Source organism: Blennius ocellaris (genome assembly GCF_963422515.1).
Source record: "Blennius ocellaris genome assembly, contig: SCAFFOLD_344, whole genome shotgun sequence".
NCBI classification, from domain to species: domain Eukaryota; kingdom Metazoa; phylum Chordata; class Actinopteri; order Blenniiformes; family Blenniidae; genus Blennius; species Blennius ocellaris.
This window is the reverse complement of record NW_027662162.1, coordinates 3863-5000: the sequence shown is the minus strand read 5'-3', so window position 1 is coordinate 5000 and position 1138 is coordinate 3863. Positions and strand designations below refer to the sequence as shown.

The 1138-nt window shown below is 53.8% G+C and overlaps 1 protein-coding gene across 1 annotated transcript in view; it reads right to left on the bottom strand.

The window, feature by feature from the left end:
- Positions 1 to 503, bottom strand: part of LOC308148190 (teneurin-3-like) — a gene marked incomplete at both ends in the record, with an annotated part of 13821 nt that extends 13318 nt beyond the window's left edge. The window contains 2 exons of the mRNA XM_080521635.1: positions 1 to 99; positions 425 to 503. The exon at positions 1 to 99 is cut by the window's left edge and continues 26 nt beyond it. Of these exons, the coding sequence (XP_080377761.1) occupies positions 1 to 99; positions 425 to 503 (178 nt within the window). The remainder of the gene's footprint in view (positions 100 to 424) is intronic.
- Positions 504 to 1138: the final 635 nt, after the last annotated feature.

Here is a 1138-nt window from a genome sequence, read left to right as displayed (position 1 = left end):
TGCGTCCATACACTCCCACAAGAGCGTCTTTCTGCACGGAGATGTTGAACTTCAGGAACTGAGGCTGGTCGATGTAGAGCTGAGACCTCCAGAACACACCTGGAACACAGAACCCAGACCTGAAGGTTCCCACGGCGGGACGCTAGCGCTCACACAGCGGGATGCTAACGTTTTGTTCAGTTGTTTGTTATAATAAAGATCAACTAAAAACCTCAATATGGATTAAAAAACATTGACTGTAATAAAGGCAACAGACTTTATGGAAGAGATTAAAGATGCAATCCCTGAAAATAATAATTCAATTAGAAATGTGTGTGTGTGTGTGTGTGTGTGTGTGTGTGTGTGTGTGTGTGTGTGTGTGTGTGTGTGTGTGTGTGTGTGTGTGTGTGTGTGTGTGTGTGTGTGTGTGTGTGAAGCAGCTGACCTGCTGGGACGTCCTGGACGGCTCTTCTCCCCACGTCCAGCTCTCCGGTGTCGATGGTGTTGTTCTCCAACAGGAACATTTTCCCTGCAGCAGAACACAAAGCTGAACCTTCCTGCTGGACCCAAGACCACCTGACGTCTGCTCAGCCGAGCCCACAGCTGCTCTGCCGAACCACCAGACGTCGTCCAGGGTTCCTCAGGCCAACAGCTCCACTTTATCTTTTAATGCTTTTCTCATCCAGGTGAAGCTCTGATCCTGGGACAGGAGCTGTAACCTGGACGAAGCTCCGCCCCTCCACTGGCTGATCTGAGGTCAGTCTGCAGGATGAACTGATCCTGGGACAGGGGCTGTAACCTGGACGAAGCTCCGCCCCTCCACTGGCTGATCTGAGGTCAGTCTGCAGGATGAACTGATCCTGGGACAGGGGCTGCAACCTGGACGAAGCTCCGCCCCTCCACTGGCTGATCTGAGGTCAGTCTGCAGGATGAACTGATCCTGGGACAGGGGCTGTAACCTGGACGAAGCTCCGCCCCTCCACTGGCTGATCTGAGGTCAGTCTGCAGGATGAACTGATCCTGGGACAGGGGCTGCAACCTGGACGAAGCTCCGCCCCTCCACTGGCTGATCTGAGGTCAGTCTGCAGGATGAACTGATCCTGGGACAGGGGCTGTAACCTGGACGAAGCTCCGCCCCTCCACTGGCTGATCTGAGGTC